At 41.5% G+C, this 25,045-nt stretch overlaps 1 protein-coding gene across 6 annotated transcripts in view; it reads left to right on the top strand.

Moving 5' to 3' along the window:
• Positions 1–25,045, top strand: part of rerea (arginine-glutamic acid dipeptide (RE) repeats a) — a 121,680-nt gene that overhangs the window by 82,902 nt on the left and 13,733 nt on the right. For 4 of the 6 annotated variants that reach the window (XM_071475962.1, XM_071475960.1, XM_071475963.1 and 1 more), the window contains 7 exons: positions 1,416–1,512; positions 3,537–3,641; positions 8,258–8,306; positions 9,115–9,239; positions 10,524–10,623; positions 11,368–11,466; positions 19,584–19,664. In XM_071475962.1, coding sequence (XP_071332063.1) covers positions 1,416–1,512; positions 3,537–3,641; positions 8,258–8,306; positions 9,115–9,239; positions 10,524–10,623; positions 11,368–11,466; positions 19,584–19,664 — 656 coding nt within the window. Of the gene's footprint in view, positions 1–1,415; positions 1,513–3,536; positions 3,642–5,033; positions 5,370–8,257; positions 8,307–9,114; positions 9,240–10,523; positions 10,624–11,367; positions 11,467–19,583; positions 19,665–25,045 lie in introns of those variants that run through there. The other 2 variants (XM_071475965.1, XM_071475964.1) reach the window with 2 other exon arrangements.

Raw genomic sequence — 25,045 nt, 5'->3', positions numbered from 1 at the left:
CACACGCGCACACCTGTCTCTGCTCTCTAGACTGTTAAGGGATATAAGAGCTATCTGTGAAGTGCATTTCACCCAGGAACCAGAAGACAGTCCCAGGCAGCTGAGCCAATCCCGTGGTTCTGTGCTGTTCCCCGGGTAACCCTCCTTCAGGCCAGGCAGCAGCACTGTCAAGTGTTAATAATCCACAGTGTCATGTGGCCCTTGAGCACACACTCTCAACACCATCAGTGCCAGTGGTCTCATCACACTCAAACACAGAACCATAAGCACTGTCACTGTTTTAGCAACTGAATACCACATCCCGATGACAAAAAGGAAAAGCCACGGAGGAAAATCACATTTAATATTGACTTGTAATAATTGGAACAATCAGTTCATATCCTTGGTTAATATTTCCTCAGTCCTTATTTGAGTCTTACCTAAAGCACTGTCCCTGACATGCTGACTTGAACGTCTTTGTTGTACTTGGCTGATGTGACAGTATGCACTCAGTGTTCTCACAGTTTGTAAATGTACAGATACTCACAGTTTGATTTTAAATTTGTATGTATTTTTTAGAGGTACAGACTCTTAGGTGAATTTCTCTTAAGAATGCTCCTATTCAAGCTCAGTTTTGAGAAAAAGCAGCAGTATTTACACATTCTCACAACACACTCACCTGTTGACACATCCTGTTTAGCAGTTGGCAGTTCTCGTTAGCTTACGCGCCCCTACTGGTTGAGCTTTTCTCAGTTTACTACACAGAATCAGTCAACTCGAATTATATACTGACTAAAAACAGCCTTGTAAACAGGGAACAAATGCGTATGCAGTTAAAATTTAACAAGATGTTACACTGCTTTCCCTCTCTACAAAAATCCCACTATCTTTTGTGTCAAAGGAAAGGTTTTAATTCAGGTTTGTCATTGAGGTTATCAGACAAACACCACGTATGCTGTTCCCTCCAGAAGCTCTTTCAGTGCAACCCGACACTCTGCTATCTGCAGTCGGTCCTCGCAGCTGGGACTCGGGATTATTAGAATTGATGTCACAAGGCCACAGTACAGTGGCCACAGCGCGCAACAACTCAGGTCATTTGTCAACGACGAGCCCCGGCTCATTCTTGGTACTGCTGATGCGTCTTAACCCCCGCAAGGGTCATTTCACTGGAGAACTGAACATTATGTCCTCTCCTTAGGGAACCGCACTTTATTGGCTTCATTGAATTATTTGGCATAATATTGACCTCCACAGAGGTACTTGTTACGTTGGGTGTACGCACAACTGTGCTCATGATTTTATTAGTGAGTTCAAATACCCAAGCCACTTTATATCCGTTCCCTCTTTGTCATAGATAAATGAGTTTGGTGGTCTTTAGCATTTTATATCTATGATGTAGATACACATTCACTGAATCTGTGTTTTCCTTCCTCCAGACTCTGGCCGGGAGCTGGTTATCACAGACCCAGTGGTCAGGAGTCGAGAACTCTTTATCTCTGACTATGTGGACACTTATCATGCTGCTGCTCTCAGGTAAATAAACACAAGTACACACACGTCTACATGCACGCACACTCTTCATATTCTTGGCTGTGGCAGAAGATAGAAACTGCACTTTGAGGAAACACTATATGTTTCTTGCAGGTTTTTCTTACACTCGGTGTTCAGACCTAAAGGTCCAGCAAAATCGCACCTGCTGCAATTGCAATGCGAGTATTTTTAGTACAGTACCCTGTTCCACCACTCGGCTTTTATTTGTGGTGTTTTGTGGCATTTGTCTGGTGGGTTCACAATGGTTGCACAAGCTGAAAACAATCCCAGTTCTGTGACTATGCGAATTCTTTGATATTATAGCTGAACTGAAAATAATGCTGACATTTTATCAAAGTTTAATTTAATTTAACAAAACTGAACTTTTATTTCTATTACCTTATATTAAGTTAACGTTGGTCAGCCTGTGGCACAATGTGCTGTGATTTTACATTTGGAGATTTACATTACATTATTGGCTGATCTTTGCACAATGATTAAGGTAGAATTTTCTTTCATGAAAAAATATTTACTTGTCACTAATCAAAGCACTGTTATACCAACAATTCATACTAATCAAATACTGTTGTCATATACTCAAACAGACTAGTGACAAACACCATCTGTGTTTTATTGATTATACCAGTGTTATGAAATACTTGGCTCCTGTGAACCAGATTCAGGAGACAGAAGAATACCTCTAATACAATTATTCATCCAGATGTATTTTTCTAAACAGGGGCAAGATAGTAGTAGTTCTACATTATTCCTGTGTTTCTATCTGCTCTAAAAGGTCACAGCAATATTTGTATTGTTCTGATAATAATTTGCTTTGTATTATAGTTGTAAGTTACAGGTAAAGACAAACTCTTATATAATTGTCATACAGTAGAAAATCAGCACATGCAGTGATGTCTAGATCATCTTCATGTATTCATAGGCGTATAGTGCATTACTTATACAGTTGTTTTTAATACATACAACACTGTCGCATTTATATAAATTCAAAAGTAAAAAAACAGTAGTCGGTTCTTTGCTGCTCTGAGCAGCTGCTGCCAAAAGAGACCAGATGTGTAAAGATGGTAAAGTAAAGAAAGAGTCACATGCCTTTCACTGCCTTACATTAAAATGTCAATTATAATGGCTCTGTATCAACTCCCCCATACACACACCTTTCAGAACATGAGCCTCTATAGAAGAAAGCTAATAGCACTCATTCAGTCTACGCATAATGTCAGGAGGAAAGCACACTGACTTGATTATTTTCTTGCTCTGAAATCATATATTCTGTGTCCCTGCCTCCGTCTCTTCATCCATTCCTGGCTGACCACGCTTCCCTCCTCTCCCACTTCCCTTTCTCTTTAACCAAAACCATGTGTGAGCAGCACAGCGACGGGCAGTCAAAGCCATATCTTACAGAAACCACTGATTTCAGGGCAAATTAGCTGCAACTTCTCCTACACAGAGCACCCTTTGATTTGACTTACTCTCCAGGCTTTAGATAAACGGGAGGGAATTCCAGTGGGATGCTGTAATGCCGCAGCTCTCTGAAGACGGCCCTCCTTAGCACACGTTAATCTTTTCAGAGGGAGGAGCTGTTTCTCTGCAAGGCAGCCCAGCTCCATATGCCTGTGATGTCTGTTATTTTGATAAAGCCAGACACCAGGGTGCTGGCAACAGGAAATGGTATTAAGATGTGGTCAGAGCCTCTGTCCTCTCAGCTCACTGGGGGGTACTCGTGTCGGGAGGGGAGACAAACAGGTTGAATTCCTGTCCAGATCTCTGCTGCGTCTGTCTCTCATACCTCAGCTGCAGCAGATGAGGCAGAGCTGACATGTTCAGCTGGTTTTCAGAAGTTCAGTAGCCAGAGTCTGTTATCTCACAGCAAAGTCAGCAGGCACTGACAGACACTAGGTACCTGCTGCTGTATTTGTCACCTTCAGTGGATGAACACCCAAACCCTTCTAGTTCATGCTATTGTTTCACATAGTTGTTTCTGTCTAATGAAGCCTGTTTTTCTCTCACAGGGGGAAATGCAACATTTCCCATTTCTCCGATATTTTTGCTGCCAGGGAGTTCAAAGCCCGCATTGACTCCTTCTTCTATATCCTTGGATATAACCCAGAGACCAGGTGAGGAGCGTTCTCTCCAGTCACTTCCACTGTTACAGTACCTTTCCTAATCCTCTGCACAACACTTTTCACAGTATCAGGCGCAGTAGCAAAATATTATGAGAATTAATGGAACATTTTCTTTTAGTGCAGCAGATGAATATAGAAGTAATTTCTTATTACTCATGAGCTCTCTGCTTTTTTGGCTTTGGTTACAAAGTGGTACGTCTAATGACACTGTCTAATCACTATTGCTGACAATGTTATCGGTGCACAAAGAATGGTCCTAATGTGGTGTAATTATGGGAATGAGCCGGGGAAACCCCCATGGCTTTATAATTGTCTGGGCATTTGTTGATGTTTGTCAAAATGCATGTTAACTTTTAATTACTGATCTTTTACATTAAAATTAAGATTGGAATGGAAAATCTCCAACGAGCTCATCAGTTGTATTTGTTTGATCAGAATGAGAGGCCTTTTTCCCACAAGACATTTTGCCATGTCACAGTCAGAGAAGAACATTGTGAATAATGATTTCTGAATTTAGCTGCTTCAGGATGCTGGTGCTGTGGATGCTGGATCACAGTCAAGGCTTACTGGCAACACTGCCATCATTAATGTTATTAGTAACACCTATGCTTTTCCTGCAATTACTAGTCAAAATGTTAATTGGATTATTTTTTTTACACCTAGTGTCATCACTAATTATTGGTCCTTTTTGTAAACTATTATTATTATTCTTGTTGTTGTTGTTGAGCTACTAATATGAATAATAATACATTATCTTGGGATTATCAGTTGAATTTACCATGACTGTAGTACTAAAGTTTTAGATGAAGGTAGTGTATGCTCCTCTCTGTATTTTACTGAGACTTTGTATGAGACATAAAGTGACGCTTGTTCACTTGTTATAACAACTTCCCCCCACAGTTTTCATGTTGATGTGCTGACAAACTGTCAAGCTTACATTTTTGAATATTTAAACATTTAAACCTTTTTATGCAATTGGTATCTCATGATTTACTTCTGTATCATGTAAGATTTTTGTAAGCTGTCTCTCCACTTTGACCCAAATATACACAAATGGAGAATTTGTCTAAAGCACTTGTGGGACATGTTGGTTGGTGATTGCACATAATGAGTTGCTGAATTAATTAAGGTGCTTAATGAAAATTGGTGAAGCCGCCTTGTTCAAACCCTCCAGTGTTGTTTGGAGAGTCTCACGTGTGGCAGTGACAGCTGGCTTGTTATTGGCACCGAGGGTTGCCAGTTGGGAGCCCCCTCCTTCAGGGCCCCGTTCAGTCTCAGTCTTCCGCTCCCTCCCTCCCTCCCTCCCTCCCTCCGTCCTCTGATCGTTTGGTATTCTGAGCGGGGTGTCTGCAGCCTTGCAATTTCACTCTTGTTTATTATGGCGCTGACATACGAGGAGAGATGAATTCCGTATCCTGCATGCGTGTCTGCCTGCCTCTGTGTGCGTCCGTGCGTGTCTGTGCGTGTGTGAGGTCGCAGCACATGCTCAGTAGCGTCTGTAGAGAAGCGAGCCGAGCTTGCGACGCTGTACGTGCAGGCTGAGGTCACAGCACAAGCTCAGTGAACACCTCTCCGGAGCGAATGCGTGGTTCTCCATTTTGAGCACCTAGAAATAGGTGGGAGAGGGGGAGTTAATTCCAACGAGCATTATACACACAGTGTCAGCACCCAACCTTAGGGCTCGATGTCAGAAATGGATGATTTGTTCAGTCCCCGGAGGTAGGTTTGCGATCATATTCTCCTGCTTTCTCGTACCGTTATTAGTTGCTGCGCGACTGTCGGCTCGTCTTATTTCCACCAGTCGCATCCTGCTGCCGGAGCAAAACTGTGATGTTCGCAAGCTGTCCGCATCACTGTCATTATGTGATCCGGCTGTGTGTGTGTGTGTGTGTGTGTGTGTGTGTGTGGGTGTGTGTCGGGGAGCGCTAAAGCCAGTGTGCACATTGTGTCGCTGGACAGAGGATTGAATGCTGTTGAACACACAGGCTGTCGCTGCAGATCGCATACCGTTACGCGTTTGCGCTACCATAAAGGCGAACCCGTTGCAGCACACCTTTATTCATATGTTGCCATCAAAGTCCCGATAAATGCGCAGTGTCTACGACACTGATGTTGATGAATGTGCGTCCAGCGTGGTTATAAGACGGGAATAAGAGCAGGAGAGGCTGCCCCTGGCTCCATTTTGCAGCTCCTGTTTACAGTCGGGATGACATGGCGTATGGAGCAGTACAGGGCTGCACACAAAGCTCAGCCGGCTCTGTCGCCAGCTGTGGTGCGTGTACACGCTGCTTGTTGTGGTACTTAAATACCATGAAGTTGGGTCTGTTTTTGCTGTGCTGCAATTATGTCAGTGTGCCACAGACGCGCTCTGCGATTGGCTGAAATTGATGGAGGGGGCGGGGTTATCCTTGATTGCACACACACACACACACACACACACACACACACACACACACACACACACACACACACACACACACACACACACACACACACACACACACAGAAGTTGACCAGACTGTCACGTTGTTGTTTGGGTTTAATAAGTAAGCCTGTAATTACTTGACAAGATTGTGTGCTAATGCTGAGTTAGATTTGAACTTGTGTGTATCAAATTGGCATATTTTACATTGTTTATTGTGTGAGACAACAGGCTTTGAGCAGCTTATTAGAGGAAAACATAAAGATAGGCACAGTATTATAACTAACACTTTGAGTGCAACAGTGAAGATAATGCTTTAAAGATTTATACCTTTCTTATTTTATAAATTGTCTACAAATTAAAATACACAGTTCTGAGTCACTTATTTTTTCAGATATGTCTAGAAATAAAAATAATAATAAAAAGGGGTATTTTGCAGGTTGTGTCAGTATAATTAATAAAGGCCTAATTTTATCATATGCTTGTAAGGACTTTGCTTGTTCACTAGGTTCTCTCTGTACAGGAATACCTGCAGTCTTTCTGGAAACTCCTTAGAGCCGCTTGCCTCAATATATCTGTATTTTGCCTCCTCTCTCAGAATCCTGTCTGAACGTCGACCATCTGCTCTCAGGATTTGCCTGAGTAACACACACCTATCTTCAAACATCCTGTTCTTATTTTGGTGCACAGGTCCTCATTTGTCATCCTTACAGCCTCCTGCCAAACATACTGTTGACCTGGCAAACTGTGCATTGTCAGCAACACATTTGTAGAACTTTCTCTCAGACCAGACTCATACTCGCATAGTGAAGTATGGGTTATGAGACATTCTGTGGTTTAGTAAAAAGCAGCATAATATATTCATTTGTTTTCCAGCTTAAAAATAAAATAAATCCAAGGAAATAGTTTGTTATTCGCAATTTCCACATTATTCATTTGCAATACCCAAATTAGCAGTTTTCATTCAGATACACAAGAAACCTGCCTTAAATAAAAACTGAAGTGTTATGAAATCATTCATCATCAATCAAAAATGCTGATGACGCAGGGAACTTCTATATTTTATCTTTATCAGCACTATTCATTGCTTTGGGTGAGCGTGCCAAGTTCTGATTGCATTTACATTTAGTTTGTCTATCTGCTGAGAATGTTTGTAATAAAATGAAATGACGTATTTCGACATGTTCTGGAGCAGCAGGCTGTCCTGGCAGGCCCAGGGGTCATTCACTGCAGCTGAAATTCAGTTTTTGGCCTGTGCGGATATCGTCTGTGCCAGTGCTTCTGTCAGCCATAGTTCATAACAGTATGGATTACCCCTCTAATCAGTCTCTCCTGTCTGACAGGAGGTGGAGGAGGTTTGTTAAAAGAGGGGAAAAGGGAGTCGCGTCAAATATGTGCTCGTCATAGGGTTTTGTGGTTGGAGGTCTGTAAAGAGACCAGTGGGCTGTGGCCTCTTAGGTTTCCACCAGGTCTGCATGATGGAGTGCGAGCTTCTCTGGGTGCAAATCACGCTGACAGATTCTGGGCCGCCCCACGCTCTGCTGTATGAAAATCGGCGCTGTTACCTAGGCAACACAGGGAAAGGCTTTTCAAAAGGAACATCTTGTCATTTTCTTTAATCCATTGCAGCTGGAGATTCGGGACACTATTATTAAATTGCAGTTGCTATGGCTACCAACGTTTGTACCAGCAGCCGTTTCCGTGGCTCTCGCCTTGCATATCCAGAGCCAGCTCCCTCCTCCTCCTCCTCCTCCTTTTAGGGGATTCTGTTTTATTGCTGCATCCGCAATATGAGGCCTGCAAATGTGCTCTGCTCAGCTCACTGTGCAGGAGCAGTCACCCAGGAATATTCTCCTGAAATCCTTATTTGCTTTTCAGAATAAAATACTATCTACTTTGCTCACATGTGACTTTACCTTAAGGATTTTCGTAATAGAAAGTGTAACCCTCGTCCCCTCTGAGCGTATGTGATCTTGTCCTTATCATGAATTGTTAGTTTCTGACATTGTCTTTTCTCCCCTGCTTTAAAGCTTCACTCAGTTATTATACCCAGTTGTGACTTTATAGTTTGTGCAGCTGTTGAGCTGATTCAACAGGCACAGTGCACACAGATTTCTTTCAGCTAGGTTTGAAATGCTGCCAGATAAATATTTAGTTTCAATCTGCTCTCTTTGTCTCTTCTCAGGCGACTAAACAGCACACAAGGGGAAATCCGAGTGGGACCCAGTCACCAAGTAAGTCACTGTATGATACACACATCACCCAGCAAGCTGACTTGAGAGAGCGCTCCAGTGTTGATGCAAGTTTCTTTCCACGTCAGCAACAGGACACAGCCTCAGTGTGTGGATTCCATTATCACACAATTAGCTGAAATTTTACAACTGTTCTCTCCCTCATAGATTTAGTCTCATTCATGGTGTCACTTGTCATTTAAGGTGATAAAATCCAAACAGGATGTGTACTAGCGCATTAATGTCTTATCGTTCAACTTTACTTAAGCAAAATTTCTCCCACAAAATAGCTGAGTAATAGCTAATAAACAAGATTGTTTGGTTTTTGTCGCGATGCTGTTTTCACAGCATTCACAGATAATTATTTACATTATTTATTTATTATTTGCAATACATCTAAGATTTTGTATTAAATAAAAAAAAAAAAATGCAATAGTAATTTCTTCATTAAATGATGCCAGTATGGATTATGACACTTTATTTTGTAACCACTGGTTGAATCAAGGGTCTTTAAACTCAACATATATCTCTCATGTTTGCATGATAATGTAGGTGATAATGTTTGCAGTAATGTTGCTTGTCAGTCAGACCTGTGGCAAGGACAGAAAGTCATCTGAGTAGTGCAGTCCTGTCTTGTGTTAAGATATTGAATCGTTGTGACTGTAACTTGTCCCCATTCCCCGCTGCCACCACTCAGCCCCACAGTGAAGTGTTGATGACAGGAGGCTGAAAGTTGATATTTTCTTCAAGCTTGCATGCTATTTGTAGTGTGACACCATCTGTCCCTCTCTCTCTCCCTGGACCTAATTAGGCCAAGCTCCCAGAGCTGCAGCCTTTCCCCTCTCCTGGTGGCCAGGCAGTGACCGAGAATGAGGAGCTGGTCTGGATGCCAGGGGTCAATGACTGTGACCTTCTCATGTACCTCAGAGCCGCAAGGTGAGCCCGGAGAAACAGGGATCCAGACTTGTTCACAGAGGGCAAGATCTGACCTGGTAGAAAGCTATCACCAGTTAAGTTAACGATATATCAATAAATAAATATGTAATTCCCAAACTGCCCCCTCTTGTCAGTGGACTGATCTCATCATCAATGAGAGTAATAACTAGTATTCACATTTATGCTTAAAAATCTACAACAGCAGCAGTGGCTTTGTTTTGACAAAGTCTCTAGTTTCTTGTAGCCCTGTATTGTAATGCTGCTTATTAGTCTAACACTTCATCAGGTGTGGTTTCATGAGATGAAATCATTCACCAGCGCTCGCGGAGATGTTGTTGCGGTGAAAGTGATATGTGTTAACAGGTTTCAGTGCTATGTTGTAGTTGTAGGCTGCAGTGCAATTAATCACAATCTGTCACTGTGACAGACAGTGTTGTAGAATTTCTACTGAGGTCTTTTTTTATCCATCATATTTGTTTTCCTGCCTACCAGTATTACATAGGCTTATACTGCACTACATTTGTATATGCATGGATTATAATACATGCACAAAGCTTAATGTTAAAGCCCTGCTCTGTAAAAATGTTGGAAGTATTTCTGCTTGTTGGAACAAGTGTGCACACAGGGGAACATCAAATGTGTGGGGTTTTTTTTTTTCTAATGACAACAGACTTTGAAGTGTAATAGCTGGTTGTTGAGATATGCCTCTTTTAGCATACGTTTGTGAGAAATAAGATTTACTGTAGTGTGTAGCTGAAACTAACATTTATTTTCATTATTTAATTTGCAAGTTATTTCATTGATTAATTCTTTGATCATCAAACAAAAAAATCAAACACTCCACACCCCAACATTATTCAATTTAATGTAATGTATAACCTGGAAAAGCAAATTTACAAATTTGGAACCATCAAATGTTTGGCATTTACACTTAATTGAATCATTGATTATTAAAATACTTGCCAGGTAATTTTCTGTCAAATGACTGTTGCCAAGCTAGCTAGTTTATATATGTGAACTTGGCTTGCTTTCCCTAAACCTGTGCTATTGATAATTGTATGAGTAGTGTGCCATTTTGTTAAAGTCTGTTAAAGTTTATTTAAATTTATGAAGTTAAGTGAGTAGCCATGAAGCCCGTCACACCTGCTTGTTGTCATCTCTACTGTGGCTGCGAGATGTGATTGAACAAAGAGCATTGAAGTCAGTGAAGCGATATCATAACAGCTCTGTTGCTAATTGTCAGTGGCCTTCTTAATGTTGTTTTCATCCACGTTGTGTTCTCAGGAGCATGGCTGCCTTTGCAGGGATGTGTGACGGAGGCTCAACAGAAGATGGGTGTCTAGCGGCCTCTCGAGATGACACTACATTAAACGCACTTAACACTGTAAGTAGCCATGCAGCGAGTCTTTCACTAGTAAAGAGTTCGTAAGAAAAAAAAAAAACAGAAATTCATTTTCACCTTCACCTTGTTTGAATTTCAGATATTTTACTCAAAGCTTAGCTAAGATGCAGGTGTGCAGTGATGGGCGATGATAAGGCCCTCAAGCCAGTAGAGTAGCCCCCTGTAGCACACCCAGCCTCAGAAGCTTACAATACATCAGGCGTAATGAGAGATTTGTCCATCACACTGACAATGAATGCAGAGGAATCAAGCACAAGAAAGAGATTAGAATCATCATAAACAGGGCATTTATATTCCGACTCTATAAACTGGAAAATTAACATAGCGGGCAGGTCATTGTCTCTCGACCTTCCTCTGTATTTGCAATTCCAATGAGCAATGCTTGTTTATTCTCAGAGGAAGAGCTCCAGCACTGCCTGTTTCACCCAATTGAATGTGACACAGGGCTTAAAGCTGCACAGCAATTGCCTTTGTCACTGTGTTGTTCATTTCCAACCTTGTTCTTGGATCTTTACACTGCATTTCCTTTCATGTTTTGCTCGGGCTGAGATTTCTAGTAAAAATAAGAACCTTATTGCATGACATCAGCTAAATAGAATATGTCAGTACAAAAGTCCCCCATGTGTTACTGTGAAAAAGTCGGCATGTTAATAAATATACCTTTTAATATATCCATGCATATTTTTCAACTGAATGGTGTGCTGATGTTTTTGTGATTGTCCACAGCTTCATGAGAGCAGCTACGATGCAGGCAAGGCTCTCCAGCGCCTGGTGAAGAAGCCAGTACCCAAACTGATAGAGAAGTGCTGGTCCGAGGATGAAGTGGTAAGAAAACCATTCTTTTAATTTGGAACTGCATTAACAAAGAAATGGTGCATGAAAAATCATTTAAAGACTATAAATTGTAAATAATTTCAGGGCATTCTGTAGTTTTCTTGACATCCTTTGGGATTTCTTGTATGGAAGCCTGGTGTCTGTCAGAGCTGGCTTTGTGTCTTTAGAGGGAGCTGTTGAGAGAGAGAGTTAAAACAGAACAGGGCTCTTGGCCCGGGCTCACAAGACATAAGTAAAAACTTGTCCGTTTCCAGCTCCTCCAAGGCTCAGGAGCAGCTGCATCCTGTTTATCACTCACAGAATAAATCTTTAGCGTGGAGGTCTGGAAAGGGAACAGATTGAGGGCTGGTAATGTTAGCCTCCATTTGAATTTAGATGTGAATTTCACCACAGCTGTTGAAGGGCTGGAATCAGAAAATGGCAGCCCTTCTCCCTGATCAAACAGGGAGGGTAGCAGGGGAATGAAAGTGCTGGATAACACCGTGTCAAAACGACTGAGAGCTGCGGCTTTGGGCTTGATGGTTTATGACACACTGCACTACAAGTTTGTTTACTCACACCCTTTTACAGATAACACTACTGACTCATCTGAAGGTAGATCTTAGAACAACACAAGGTTCCACCACTGCAGATTCTTTGGTTAGCTTTTCCTCCTCCTGGGTGAATCATGCTTTTTCCACTTTGATATTGTTTTGTAATGCTGGAGCTTGGCAGTTCTTTTTACTTGAGCTTTGAATACACAAGCTCAGATCCAGTGGAAGTGAATTGGCGTATTTGTCTTGTAATTGAACATGATGGGCGCATTTGAATAAAGCCAGAGCCCACGGCAGGACCACAGCTAATCACAACAAATTAAGTCAGCCATCCTTTTGTGGACTAGTTATGCATTCGCCTTTATTTATGCATGCTTGCTGGCACCAGGCTAAACTGCTGTGCTAAGATGATCAGAGCGGGGGACAGGCACATTGATGGGAGGCTTAATTGCCACCCTCCACCACCGCAGCTCTACCACAGACCACTTGTCAAAGAAACATAGCAGAGACTTGACAGTTGAACCTGTAAATAACTCGATTTAGACAATAAATTGATCACCTCAGTAATTCACTTCTGCCTATTTTGAATCAGAGAAAATTTTGCAGCAGTGGTAATTATCTGTAATGATAGACTCTAATATATTCTGGGAATCTTGAAGCATCTTTGAACTCAGTGACACGGGTTAGAAAAAAAGAGAGAGGCTGTCTTTTCTGGCAGTAGGGCTGAAATTGGCTACTAATGTCACCAATATTGGATTTTTGAGTCAGATATCGATATTGATATGTAAAAGTTTGAAACTACAGAAAAGTATCAGCTGATAGTCTTTTAACATAAGCACATAACATAAACACTCTTGATGTAGAGCCCTTGCAATTTTTAATAAGAATTGTGATCAAGATACATGATGGCAAGGACATTATACAGTGTAAAAGTCATCTAAGTAATGAAGACACTGATTCCAAATGTCATTAAACCTAGTTTGTATTGCAGTTCCTTGGTCCTTGCAGACATGTACACCGGTACTGATACTTTTGCAATAAGCTAATATAAGATGATATACTCTCCTGGATGATTTATTAGTCTGGCTCTGTACCACAGTTTGGCAAAATTGCAAAATGCAAAATTACATATAGAACCATCAAAATTAAATCCACTGAGCTTATGCTCCACTGTTACATTACAGCAGACAAAACACTTCACACATGTAAAACAAAACCTCAATAACCAAATTTGTATGATTTCAATAAAAATGTGTTTGCATGGATTTTGGACATCAGAATTTTGTTAATATGGAAATGATCATATTCTTACAATTCCACTGAAAGATGCTCTGCAATAATATTGGAATTGTTGCTCTGTAGCCCATTTATCTCATTCTGTGACCTGGGTCAAGATGACTTTATTCACACTTGCACAGAGTTATTTCATCACGTTCAAACACCATTATGTAACTGAAGTGGAGGAGCTGTCAGGGAGCCCTGTACACAGTGTTAGCCGTGTTCAGCGCCGGGTGTGTTTTGTGTCTGCGGGTGGAGGCACTCAGCAGGCCGTCTGTGCTCCACCTGCCCCTCAGTGTCTACAGCCTGGAGAAGCGGCATCTTGACTGTGGCCAGCCAAGGACACAGCTCCTAGTGATCTGATCACCAGTTGTGCCTTTTCAGCCCTGCAGCCTTGAGGGACAGGTGTAAATGTAGCACCAACCTTGACACACTCGCAGAAACCAGCCCTGCTGCTCTTCATTTATTTATCACCCCTCGCTCGGCCTCTCCTCTCCCTCTTCCAACTCGTCCCCTCCAGGACTGCCTTCATTATTCCTGCCTGCTCTTTTTTTTTTTCAACCCACCCCTCCGTTCTTTTAGAGATGTGAATAAAAGTGACAGCGGGGGCTACTGAAATGACAGAATCAGCCTGTCTGCAGGGTCACTTGTTACCCTCCCCTCCCCCCTTTGACTTCTCTTGGCCCCCACCGCACCACACTTCTCCTCTCTCTGCCTGCAGCTGCACCCACATTGCACATAATCCTGGACCTCATCTCAACTCTCTAACTCTAGAGAAATATTTATTATACCACACACACACTCCACTCCCCCCCCACCCCCCACCCACCCACAGAAAGATAAGACCACTGCCATGATCATTTAAGAGCTGTTTCATTACAGCTGTGGAAGAATTGACAGTTCTGCAGAGCAGTATTTGTTTTATTTTTATTGTCCTCTGTCAGGCACAGAAAACTCCAGACAGATTTGTGACAGTCAACCTGCGAACAATCATTCACTGTGAGATTATTATTACAACTTTCAGAAATTGAAAATCCATCACCTTGATGTGAGCGCCACTCAAACGGTTTCATTCATCAGTAAGGTGATGACTGAAGATAACACCAAAGAAAAATAAATGAAATGTAAAAGTATAAACATTTCCCCAGAAACAGCTACAGCGCAGTCGAATCTCCGTGTAGCTGTTGTGTAGCCGGGGGCTGTTGAGAGTTAAGGAGTAGTTGATTTTACCACCAAGAAAAAAATAAGTGATCTATTATTATGGGTGTGTGAAACCGTTTCAGACAGTGAAACATGGAACAGTCCTGTTTTCTCTTAAGTCTAAACTGAGAGAAGCAGTCTCATTACACCACTCCTTTATGTCTGTGTTTTATCAGAAGCCAAATCAATGCTCACTGCCCACACAGAACTCTCCTCCCATCCTTTTGAATGTGCAGTAGTCTTGATGGCAAAAATAAACTGTAAGCACTTAGTTAAAAACACAAAGATTGTTTCTTTTTGTTGTTATTAAACGTGTCTTCACTGAGGCTGTATTGCGAAATGGCAGCAAATGTTGCAACTTTGAGTAGTTCTCCGATCTAAATGACTACTTATTATTAAGTATGAAACCACAACTAGCTGGCAGGATATGATTAGCAACTTCTGCTTTTCAGATCAGAAAAATCCTGTCACAGCTTGTAACTAAATGAGCAGGTTTGGTGACTGAATCTTGGGTTGGAACTGACAACTGCTGACACTTTCTGGGCAAGTACAGATAGATGTTTTTGATCAAATCTCTTGCAGGCGGTTCATGCCATAAAGTAAAATTGTGGCTCAGAGACTGTGCCATGCTGTAAGTGATAAATCCAGTTTTGTTAATATTCACGATGGGACCATAGAAGCCATGCAGACAATGTTTTTGCGGTATTATCGTGTCAAAGACTTTTTATTGCAGCTGTAGTCAGTTATTTATCTTCCAATTTTAGTTGTGAAATCTGCTCTGTTCTTATAATGTATCATCAGGAATCTCATCATATTCCTCTGTTGATGTTATGAGTAACAAATTAATAGATTTTTATTCTAAAAGTTATTTATTTCGATGCACCAGCATTGTCCACAGTAGTTTTATATCATGAGATTGATTCTTTGCACCTTCCCCACCTGCAGCCTTGGTGAAGGTCATCAAATGATTCCTCTTCTGGCAAACTTGATATAATAAAATCGTCTCTGTAAATTGGTGGTGCTAATAATGCATTGGCCAACAGGAGGTGCCATATAAACAACCAGAAGCAGCAGCAGCAGCAGTCGTGCTGTGTGTCGCCATGTCAGAGACAGAGAGGCTGATCTATGACTGCTGTGGAGCGGGAGGTCTATTCCTCAGCCAGCTGCACTGGGTTGTGGCTTATCTCCGGCTGTGTCTTCAGCTGATGGATGACTGGAGCAGGCCGCCGACAGCACTGTGATGGGAGGGGAGGGAGGAAGAGGGGGTGGGGGGTGGTGGCCCCCCCAAATGGTAGAACACAAGCCTACCATCCTGAGCCACACTGCCCGAGCAAAAACACCACAGGCGGATTTAAAAAAAAAAAAAAAAGAAAGTCTCACCCTGCATCCCCTGCTGTAGGCTGATTAATTTAACGTGTTATGAGATTCTTTACTTAAGTTGTTCTCATCTGCAGAAGGAGCTCTGTTTGCTACACTGACGTTTTTGCGGTAACAGTGCATTTAATCACCATTATGGTAACTTGCCAGCATTGCTTTTTAGGGTTGTTTAGTAACTAAACAGCAGGCAGGATGGGTGTGTGCTGGAATTTCCTGTCACCTTTTGTGTCCATACAAGCCAAAGGAAGCGGAGGATGTTACTTTGCTTGCCAAAGTAACATGTCTTCATGTTTATTATTTATATCTTGATGTTTATTATTGGGTAAATATAAACACAGGACTTTTGGTCTGTTGAAATAAAGTTATAACTACAGAACGGAGGAAAATCTGTAATTGAGAAACAACTGCATAATTTCTAGTATGTCTAAACATAGATTTCTCTCTTCTCATGTATGGTGTTAGTGCAAAGAGGATGTGGCAAGTCTAGCATCTGGCAATGCGGTCTCCCCTTCTCTTCTTTGAGCATGTTGTGATTTCCTCTCTGCACACTGTGGCCAAACTTATTACGAGCTGATATTTCATAACAGACAGCAGTGTTTTCTCCCATTGGTTTTGGCTCGCTGACTGATTGTCCTCAGCCCTCTGGGTTTACACACAGCAGGCTTGGAAAGGTCAGCTTTTAACAACGAGTCAAGTATAATGACTCCATATTGAGTGAAAGTGGCTTTGTTTGCTCTTGGACGGCCTTGTGTCAGTGTTGTCATGGAATGACATTTTGCAGGAATTATGTTGCGTGCGTGAGCCTGCGCTCTGTTTGTCACCATGATACCATCTTTGTGCATTTGTCCGCATTATCTTAACCAGTTTTACAACTCCCAACAATCAACTTTCAAGCAGGAAGTGCGCACACGCAACAATGGCCTATTGAATCATTTTTTTCTCATACTCCTCCTCCTTTTATATGTCTCCTCTCCAGCCTCACAATAGTGCACTGTTAGGCTGTGAGGGGAAACTTGGGGCGGGTGAAAAGCGCCAGCTCTCAACTCAGAGAGAGAGAAGCCTGTTGTTTCTGCACAGCGGATGGCCATTTGGTAGAGCTTCTGGCTCTCTCAGCCCCTCCTCCGTCGCTGTGTTGCCTAGCAACGGAGGGCTGGAGCAATCGGAGCAGGGGCAGAGCGATTCAGGGAGCAGATTGGCGGATGATTTATTAGCTGGGCTGGAGAGCAGTGAGCCCAGGCAGCTGAAATGGAGCCTTAAACTGGAGCCGACATGTAGAGAGGGGAGGAGGGAGCCAGCGAGAGAAAGAAAACAGAAGGGAGGAGGAAGGGGGGGAGAGGAGAGAGGGAGCATGCACACAGTTCCTCTGTAGAGACGGATGGACAGACTGAGTAAATAGTACAGTTGGGGAACATAATGAAGGTGACATAATTAGGGCAGACACACAGGCTGCGTGGGCAGCTCTAATAGATTTTTGTCATAGCAGGTCTATAACCTTAGGAAAAGATGCAGCACTTTGATTTTACAGCTGCTAAAGAGACATTAAACACATCATGGAAATTTATTCCAACTCTGCTTCAGGTTAATTCTAATATTTGTGCATCCATACAAGCATTTTTGAAGCTAATATTTCACTTGAATGTTTGCTTAGTTTTGTCCTCGCCTGTCAAACAGCCCTTTAAATGCTGATCCTCTGAATCTCTGCAGTGACGTTCCACCTGTTATACGCAGCTCTGCGAAGTTTGGCAGTCCAAATGGTAATCTGCTCTTAACCCCTCGAGTGGCTGGAGATGGGTCTCATGTGTTGGAGACGGCTCCATCTACTGGTTAATCAACTGCTACACCTTCAGCCTGATTAATGCAAATGAACTGCTGCCTCATGACATGATAGGCCTTTTTATTCAGCCGTCAATGCTTTTACATCTAGCATTTGATTATTTAGTCTGGTTTGACTTAGTCTTATACTTGTCTGCTTTGTTCCTTACAATTACACATGAAAACTCTAAAACTTGAGACTGCTGAGTTTGTTTGTATAATTGAGATAAATATAGTCATTCATTCCTCTTGCTGAGATAGACCTCTCTTTCTTGCCTGTATTTGTTCCTCTTGAAAGACAGTTGTGTTTTGCAGCTGGCCGTGTTACTTCTGTAAATTTGGCCTTTGTTCCCCACCGAAGCTGGGTATGTAAACAATCTGTGGTTACATAATGTACTGTACATGGCATGGAAAATCAAGTCCTGTCACACAGGAAAAGGCTCCATGTCTGGTTTTCCTTCTCACTTGTTTCCTTCCACCATGTCCAAGACCTTTCTCCACACAAGCTGTATCAGCCTGCCTCCCCTCTCAGGCTGGCAGCTAGTTGAATTTGTGCCTCCGTGTGCATGCTCACCCCAAGCGCTGAATGAATTTAAAGGACTACTGTTGTTTCCTCTTAGGGAAATAGACAGCTTTGTTATAGTTTTAATTACTAGCAGTGGCTTGGGTTTTCCCTGCGTGGGGATAGAGACATGAAGCCTGTTTGTGCAATGTGCTAGAGGATTGAGAACAGGCAGGAAAAAGCAGTGTGCCCGACACCAACATGAAGCACAGGACTCCATTCCGGGTTTTCCAGCCTGCTGCGAACCAGAGGCTCTCTTGCAGAAAGATCACATGTAAAGCCTTCCCCTTTGTAGTGGAAGAGCAGAGAGTGACAAGCTATTTCTTGCTTGTAAAAAAAAAAAAAAAAAAAAAGAAAAGAAAAAAAAAGGATTTAAAAAAAAGCTACGTACCGTCGGAGACATTGTGGATTTGCCCCCTAATTTTTCCTTTACCTGTGGCTGGGTGTAGAGATTTGAGCAGCGCTCCCTGAGGACTTTTCCCTGCTTTTTGCTGGAGTTACTTGGTGGAAACGGTTGGCTGAGATCACTGAGGAACGGGGCTCGCCTCTGGAACAAGAAAGTAAATCTGCTGGTTGTCTGCTTCGCTGGTTATGAATGTTTTCAGCCTCCGCTTTTTATGGCTCGCAGCCTGTGGCTCTTAAAGGAGAAGAAATATATTTAGGTTGTTCAGCTTTTTGGTATTTATTCATTTCGATGTTGTTTTCGTGCTTGTTGAGGTGAGGGGGTATGTTCAGATTCAGTTTTCATGTCAAATTGATCCAGTGTTATGAAGTTGCAATTTGTTTCAATGTGCCGTTCTTCTCCTTTCCTTGTTGTCAGAGTATATTTGTCAGTTTTACATTTTGACATGTTTTCCATGCCTTTAAAAATCGCCAAAATGTACAGACAGAAATAGAAACTGTCCACCATGCAAAATAAGGCATTTTCTCGCCTTTAAACTCTCGAGTTTAGCTTTTAACTTTGAACTTTTCACTTGTGAGATTAACAGCGTGTTCATCCCTGGGTCTGCTGTTGATCTTTTTATTCAGATTTTTTTTGTCTAACTGTATTTTGTCTCCACATGAAAAGAGAAGCTAAATCTTAGCGTCTCTCCCTACCTTACTTGTCATTTCCTCTCTCGTTTTGCCCTGACATGGCTGTGTTTGCTCCGGAGTTTAAACAGCTACAGAGGCTTCTAGACACACACCAAACCTCCCTAACCACAGACTAGTGAAATGAATACAATGTTTTTTTGTCGTGGTGTTAGCCAGTAACTTTGAGCGGTTGCACTTAAGCTGACTTCACAGATACTAACTGGTCTTTTTTTTCTTTCTTTCTCTTTCTCTTCCTCTGTGAAAAATTGCAGAAGCGCTTCATTAAAGGGTTGAGACAGTTTGGCAAAAACTTCTTCAGGATCCGGAAAGAGCTGCTGCCCAACAAAGAAACGGTAAGATTTATTTCTCTCTATACTGTTGAACTTTTTCTGCGTGTGTGTCTCTTTTGTTTTGTCGTACTGAAACATGTTAAAGAAGGTGCGTGTGGTTTGCTTGTAAATAATCGAGCATTTTTACAGAACATGTTTAGTGCGATATTTTAAGCCTGACTGGTTTTTAACCACAGGCCTTATTGATAAAGAATAAGTGCAGCCTGCCAACAATTGTGCTGCAGTATTATCAGGTCTTCCTTCAGGCTGTCTGGGGGAAAAAACGTGTTATACCTGAAAAGAGAAAAGGCTAAATGTACTTTGTAGTCAGCCACTGAAACTTAACAAGTGGCACACTGAACATTAATTAGCACCCTCTGTTCACAAGTAGTAAACAAGTTGTGCAGATGTGATGTGAGCCACTGTGTTTATAGCACATTTCAGGTCTGAGGAGCAGCCTGTTTTGTCTCCTGTTGTAGTGTTATAGTAGTAGTTGAGTTTTTTTTTTTTTTTTTTTTTAACATTTTCACCAGCTTTTAGTAGTTAACTAAAGTGCAGCATAATGGCTTGAAATGGATTAAAAAGCAGGTTACAGTGGGAGCCTCACAGTAAACATGAAGGCTCAAACTGAAAACAGAATAATGTGTTGATGGTGTCAGATGTCAGTTGAATTCTACAGAAAGGCCCAGTTCATATTTTTTGATCATTTTAATTCACATACATTAAGAGTTTGAGTTAAAGAAATGATAGGCTTCATTGTTTGCTAACATTGCTGATGTCATCCTTTAACAGCATCAGAGAACGTCAATAACTTGCCCGATACAAACCTGACCTTTGAATTTTGGTGCAGGATTAATTCTTTAGTTTACATTTGCAACACAGATTATTATGCCTAGTATTTTGTTGTTGTTGTTGTTGTCGTTGTTTTTTCTGCATTGTAATTGTTGTTTTTTGGTAGTTTTAAGATCTGTCAGTCACTGACAAAGCTTTTGAGCGTGGCACACAAAGTGATTTGATATCTGTCACGCTTTAAGGAACTTATTTATGTACTCAAGCTGAGGGATGTTCCTCTTGTCTGTTTGCCTCCTCTGTGTGCGAGCATGATTGTGCGCATGCGTCAATGTGTTAATCATCATTCAACAACTGTGTGACCCGTTTCATGGTACAAATGGGTCAAATCTCAGCCTAGCAATGATTAACAACAGTCAACCCAGTGAAATTTGATCATTATGTTGAAAACAAAATATCTATAACACATACACTTTGTGTTATTCTTCTTTAAGCTAAAATACAGCATTTTATAAAAATCTTTGTCTCATGTAGCTGCGCAGGAAAGACTATTAGGAGACGTACTTGACTATAATTGGCAATAAAGGGGAAATGTTGTACACGTACATGTTGCTTTCAAGTCCTCCACACCTTTGACTTAGCTATTAATTTATTCTTAGATATGCATTTTGATTCATGAAACAGTGCAGACCTTGCTGTTTCTGTGAGGCTGCTCTTGCTGGAAGTGTGCCGATACAGTGCTGACACAGACATCAAAGGAAAATCAAAGGTGTTTGTCATACTTCTCATCCACTTCATTTCGTTGTCTGCTGTGAGCTGAGGATATGTCAGCCCTCTTTCTCAAACAGCCCTATATATCATATAATATTTTTACCCCAGAACTCTTTAGTGTCATCTCCTTTGTGCTACATTTTTATTCTTCAAAACCAATCTCAGCCTCTTGAATAAGAGATTAAAGTGTGTGAATACAGTTTCCTCACAGACCTTTCTCCAATTATTTTTACTGGTTTTGAAATATATGACTAGTCCAGTTGATTGGCTATAAAGGAGGTATTAATGCAATTCAACCTGGAGGGGGAGTCTACTTGGCAGGAGAGGTAATAGACCTCCTCCAGGATCTCGGCCTGCCACCACCACAGAGCAGAGAAAGATTAATTTTCCCTCTGCAAATGGAAAATAAACTGCCCTTTAAACATATGAAAAGAGGAGAAAATGACTGGAAGAGCAAGGGGAGCATAGCAGCGATCGGAGGAGAAGGGGTAAGGTAGGGCGTTAGCTCAGTATAGACACTGAAAAGCCTGGGTTGTCACATCAGGGGAAAAAAAAACTCAGCTTATGATGGAACTTGATTTTTTTGCTGTAAGACTGTGCGAGAGCTTGTCAATACCCAAGAAAGCTCAATTTATTTTCTACCTGCTCATTCCCAAATCCTGTCTCTGGAACACAAGCATAACAAAATCTGAAGATATTTTAGGTCTGGTAAATAACAGAAATTTTTCCCATTATTTCCAGTCACAGACACATATTTCTGTAACTCCACTTGCATGCCAAACCATCAAAAAAGGAAGTATGTTGCAGAAATGCCATTGTTCCTGCCCCAAGTCCTGACCGGACCACTATTGTTGAGCCGGAGTGCAGAGCATAAAGTCGTTGGGCTTATATCCAGAGGTGCAGTACACAGTGTGTCTGCCCCTCTCTGTTCCTCCCACTAGCCCCTATTAGCTGAACTGCCCCTGAAGCGCCAGCACGGCTCGAACAGCCAGTGCCAAGGGTAAGCACCAAGCGCTGTGTAAACACACCAGGCCTGACTAGCACTCAGGAATGCTTTATATAAAGTCACATAAAGGCCCAGAGGGGGAAGTGGGTGTGTCGTCTGACCGTCTGCAGCTGGCGTTGCTGCCACCATTTCCTTCAGCCCAGAGAGGACGTCATAGAACCTGAGCTTGCTGCTCCCAGTGTTTAAACAGCTAAATATGCTGAAATGGCAGATCACAGATAACTCTGCGCCTGTTATTTTCACTCGAGAGGTTTTCATAAAAATGTGGTTTTAGGAGATCTCAACAGAACATATTTGCTGAACTGATTTGTATCAGCCACAACTCTGTTTGCTGTGCAGCGGAACAGGGTAATTGACAGTTGAAAATTGTTAAAATTAAAATGCTTAAATTTTGGCTTATTTTCACACAGGACAGAGCTCAAACTATTTAATGTGTGGAAAAAAGTGCAGCAGTTAAGTTGCAACTCAAATGTTGTTAGGATATTAATAAGAACATATTAACATAACTGGAATTTTACTATTTTGGGGACAATGTTATTTTCAGTGTTCACTTACCGGTTTTTTTTCCACTGTGCTGAAGGCACAAAGTAAAATATGCATCACTGAGTGAAAAACATTACTACAAAATCAACTCATGCCTAAAATTGTATTCAGCACAGCTTGTGTAAGGGAGATTATAAATTGCATGAAAATACAAGTAATTTATTTACCTTATACTCCCATATCAGTGTATTATGTATTTATAGATTATAAGAATGCTTCACTATATAAGTCAGGGCAAAAATAATCTAATAAACCCAACGTTGCAATGTAAAACTATACAAGCATAGAACAAAAGCTTAGAGTCTGTATGTTCATCACTTTACTTCTCTCAGGCTCCATTTCTGCATCCTGTTTTTATTCTCTTGTGGCCACAATGCTTTACTTCTCCTTTAAATATTCAAGCACACACATTTTAGCACAAAATTAGTACTGACATAGTTGTCTAATTCTATTTTAGTGACATTGTGTTAAAATTGTGGGGTGGGGTGGGGTGGGGGGTGGCAAGTTTATTTATATTTTAGTATTACACTCAGCTGATACCTGCGCAGCAAAACATCAGCTTCAAACTGTACAAACTTGCAGGGCAGGAAAACAAGAATAAAACTGTGAACTAATGCACGCAGACGTGTTTATGCTGCTGGTTCCTGTTTTGTTTTGGCGCGGAGGTGGAAAAACAGACAGGTGCAGTGGCAGTGTGTTTGAAAAGCTAGCACAGGTGAACTCACAGTATATATTTGGTTTGTGTTAACGTCACAAATCAAACAAGTGCCCTCAGATGGCAAACAGTTAGGTTCCAACTGAGCAAGTAGCAGCAATAATGTGGAAATTTAACTATAATTTTCAGTAATTCTTCTTGTGTTATACTGTATTGCATTATTGTTGTATTATTGTAGGTTTTTGATTGTGTTAGGTGACTGGAGAGCATGTTATTTTATTATAATTTTCAGGACATACGGGTGACCTGAGCTGGAGCTGGATCAGATTTTTAAAACAAGGCCTTGTGTGTGTCGGCACTCAGATCAACAGAAGGTGATGTGCTGAGCGATTCTTGCAGCATCTTGTTCTCTGAAAGAAAAGAGAGCACTCTGCCCCCCCCAGGCCCTGTCATTTACAGGATGGCCAACAGGAGAACAGTGTTCTCAACACAACCTCACAGCAGATGTTTGCCCTGGTACAATCTGTACAAACGTCAAGTTGAATTCATTGCCATGTCCTTAGCTAAGCACCCAGAACCTGGGGGATGAGTGTAATTATAAATACTTTGGTTGAAACACTAATTAAACCAGCTACAGGGGCCTGGTCCAGTTGGCAACAGCTGTCAGTGGTGTGACAGAACAGCTTCAGTGTTTGGTAAATGATATAACGTGTTTAGTCAGTGAAATCACTGTCGGCTGATGGAAGCTCAACCAGCATGTATTGATGTTCTTTTAGCCGACCACAGGCAATTTAGCGCAGGCTGAGTGTAGGCAAAATCTTTTTTCAGCCTAATAGATGGAGCCCAGAGAGCCGGAGCTCCCTGTGTAATTGAGTTCTTTGGTAGGATTCATGTTGTGGTTTTTTTGGGACTAGTTTATCAGCAGAACACGCAGGATCGACCCTCCAGCAGAAAGGCACTGTTGCCATCCAATCTGCTTTCACTGGCAAAAGCGCTTACAGCAGGAAAAACACAAGTGCTGATTCTTCAGCATATGCATCCCTGACCTGTGAAAGCAGAGCTTATTCAGTCATTCTCCAGCAGAAAGGCTCCACGCAGCAGGGAATGGCTGTCTATTTAACCGCCTTTCACGTTCACTCTGCTCCACCAGCCAAGGTCCTTTCACTATTCAGCTTCCATCGTCTGCCGCTGGGCTTAAAGGCATCACTGTGCTGTAGGTCTATTTTTGAATCTACTCCATACATGTGGCTGATACCTTTAAAATTTGATCTTTGGATTTTATTTCACAAACAAAACCCCAGATGAATTGTGCAGCTTCTACAATAGGAATAAAAGACAAATTGAAATTTGTGGGGGCTTTCTTGGATTTTGTATTTATTTATTTATTTTACCAATTCAGAAAATTGTAGAGGGAAAAAACTTGAAGCAATTTTATGAGGACACCACTACTAATTTAGTTTAAAATGTAATAATTAAAATTTTAGAATGTTTTTTTTCCTCTTTATTTCACCTGGTACCTTGTCAGATTACACGTGTGTTTTTATGTCTATTTAACTAAATATTTTATAAATGTTACAATGTTTTTAGTTAATTTATTAGGAATTTGTTCATAAATCTAAAACCAGCTTTTAAAATCAAGCT

This window comes from Trachinotus anak, unplaced genomic scaffold (genome assembly GCF_046630095.1).
Source record: "Trachinotus anak isolate AG129_WGS33_773 ecotype Australia unplaced genomic scaffold, CSIRO_AGI_Tana_v1 ptg000004l, whole genome shotgun sequence".
Lineage (NCBI taxonomy): Eukaryota > Metazoa > Chordata > Actinopteri > Carangiformes > Carangidae > Trachinotus > Trachinotus anak.
Note: the sequence above shows the minus strand (reverse complement) of the source record. Positions and strands in the feature narration are given on the sequence as shown.